Here is a 2500-nt window from a genome sequence, read left to right on the forward strand (position 1 = left end):
GTGTGTGTGTGTGTGTGTGTGTGTGTGTGTGTGTGTGTGTGTGTGTGTGTGTGTGTGTGTGTGTGTGTCCGGTTTAATTCCCATCCCTCGTGGCATTCATGCGTCAACCACGGTGGTCAGCAGGTGGGAATGCGATGACGAAAGGTGTTCCTGACTCCCTGGAGACAACATGTGCCCATCATTGCCTTTCCTCTGGGACACATGTCTGACCCCAACATGTTGACGTTGACCTTCGCGTTGCATCAGTCGAGCCCCGGACGCCCTTAACCAACCCTTCTTTACCCAACCTCGGACCTCTTCCTTCAGCCAGCCGCGTGGCCTCACCTTCGACCGTTCCCACGGCCCAACGATGGACCACACGACAGAGGGCGGAGTCAACGATAACAAGGTTCCTCCCCCTCTGCCTCCTCCTCCAGGGACCGAACTCCGATTAGCACCCCCTCTTGGGCGGGGTCAAGGAGATAGGCGGAGATAACCTCGTTCCTCGAGAGATCAGCGAAGGTCTGGCCTGGATTCAGCACCCCCCAAGCCCTCGATGAATGCGGACCCCAAATGATACCTTTTGTATATAAACAGCGGGCCCCTGAACGTACCTATACCCCGGACTCCCACCTGACTAGCTACGCCCCCTGGCCACCTTCCCGCGGACCTGAAGAATAAGGCCCACACACGTGTCCCATTACCCCAGCGGCCCACACAACATGTGCAGAGGCCCCACGACAAGAACAGTCTCCGGGCAGGACGCTCGCGGACACCGACACGCGATCGCGTGCGGCCGGAATAACACGCGGCAATATCAATATCAATATACTGACGCCGACCGAACTCTGCTCGCGTTTCATAGTTCCTTATGGATTAGAAACTTGTGAGTCAGTATCATTTCTTTCAGTTATTCATCTCTCTTTCGTGTGATTGTTCATCATGTCACCAAAGGACGAGCTGTTAATTATTCCATGGCACAAGGGCGACAAGGAAGAGATTTTCGACTGGTTGGGTTTTATTATTCATTTTTAAAGAGCATTTATGTATTTGTTTAATTTACTCAGCTAACTATCTCCGTATCTTTAATTTGTTTATAAGCTTATCTATCAGTTTCTTTATTTCGTGTCTTATTTATCTATTTTCATTAATGTTTCTTTACCACTATTGTCACTGTTTTTGTCATCATTATCATTAACAATGCTATCATTATTTTTAACATTATCATTATTATTACCATTACTATCATTACCGCTATTATTATCATCAACATTAATAACATTATCATTATTATTACCATTACAGCAGTAGCAGATCATCATTATCATTATCATTACAATCATCATTATCATTATAAATATCATAATTTTTATAGTTAGTAATATCGTCATTATTGTTACTATTATTATCATTGATACAATAATAGTAATAATAATGACGATACTAATACTCATAAAAAAATGATAATAATAAAAACAATAATGAAATTGAAAATAATTTGCATGGAGTGTATATGTGTGTAGATATACAGCAATATACTACCTTATTTAATGGGATTAGATTAACTAAAGACAACATATTTCTCACATTATATTCACTAACCATAAATGAAGACAGATCTAGCAGAGGCAACTTACATCATATAAATACTACCATAACACTAAAGCGAATAAATAAATAAATATATATATATATGCATTCAACAAACAACAACAACAACAACAACAACAACAACTAAGCGAATAGATAAATAAAGATATATATGCATTCAACCAACAACAAACAACAAAAACGATGATAACATCAGAGATCCCCGTGGCCTCCTTAGCAAGCACCCTGAGAAAATTCAAGATCCAGGTTGGAGTTTTGCCCGACGCCAAAATGGTCATTTCCGCCATCACCTGTCACGAAGTATATTTGTTGCGGACCCTGCAGACTGGCCGTCGCGGGTTGCTGGAATTGAAAAATAAATAAATAAATAAAAAAGATAAATGAATAAAATAAAATAAGACAAATGAGAGATAAATAGAAGGATGGATAAAAATTAGATGAATGAGTGAATGAAAAAAAAAATGGAATGAAAGCAGAATAAAATCAAAGAAATGGAAATATATTATAACAAGTTAATGTTGGTAGGCATTTCGTTAAGATTCGTGTGGTTTTCGTAAATATATGAGCAATTACAGCGTTTTGATGTTTGAAATATGCAAAAGGGATTTCGCTATGATGATGGACCTGCTATTTTACTTTAGGCACGTAGTTAACCCATTTTCCATTTTCGTTTAACTGTTAGTAAATATTTCTGTAGGAAAGCAAACAGACTGAGCATGTTACCCTTTGAAAGAGCAATCAGCTCAGGTAGTTATTGCTTAAAAAATAATAATAATTTAAAAAATGGACACATTGCTGTGGTTTTCCTTTAGATTAACAGTGAGTTATTAACTAAGAAATTCCTTCATGGATTTAAAATGGTTACACTTGCATCGAACAAGAAAATTAAATAATAAAAAACTAGAATCGT

At 38.9% G+C, this 2500-nt stretch overlaps 1 protein-coding gene across 3 annotated transcripts in view; it reads right to left on the reverse strand.

Annotated features, from left to right (window-relative positions):
* Positions 1 to 1553: 1553 nt before the first annotated feature.
* Positions 1554 to 2500, reverse strand: part of LOC119581235 — a 17977-nt gene continuing 17030 nt past the window's right edge. For all 3 annotated transcript variants that reach the window (XM_037929634.1, XM_037929633.1, XM_037929632.1), the window contains one exon: positions 1554 to 1932. In XM_037929634.1, the coding sequence (XP_037785562.1) occupies positions 1804 to 1932 (129 nt within the window). In that variant the 3' untranslated portion in view covers positions 1554 to 1803. The remainder of the gene's footprint in view (positions 1933 to 2500) is intronic.

This window comes from Penaeus monodon, chromosome 14, assembly GCF_015228065.2.
Source record: "Penaeus monodon isolate SGIC_2016 chromosome 14, NSTDA_Pmon_1, whole genome shotgun sequence".
NCBI classification, from domain to species: Eukaryota; Metazoa; Arthropoda; class Malacostraca; order Decapoda; family Penaeidae; genus Penaeus; species Penaeus monodon.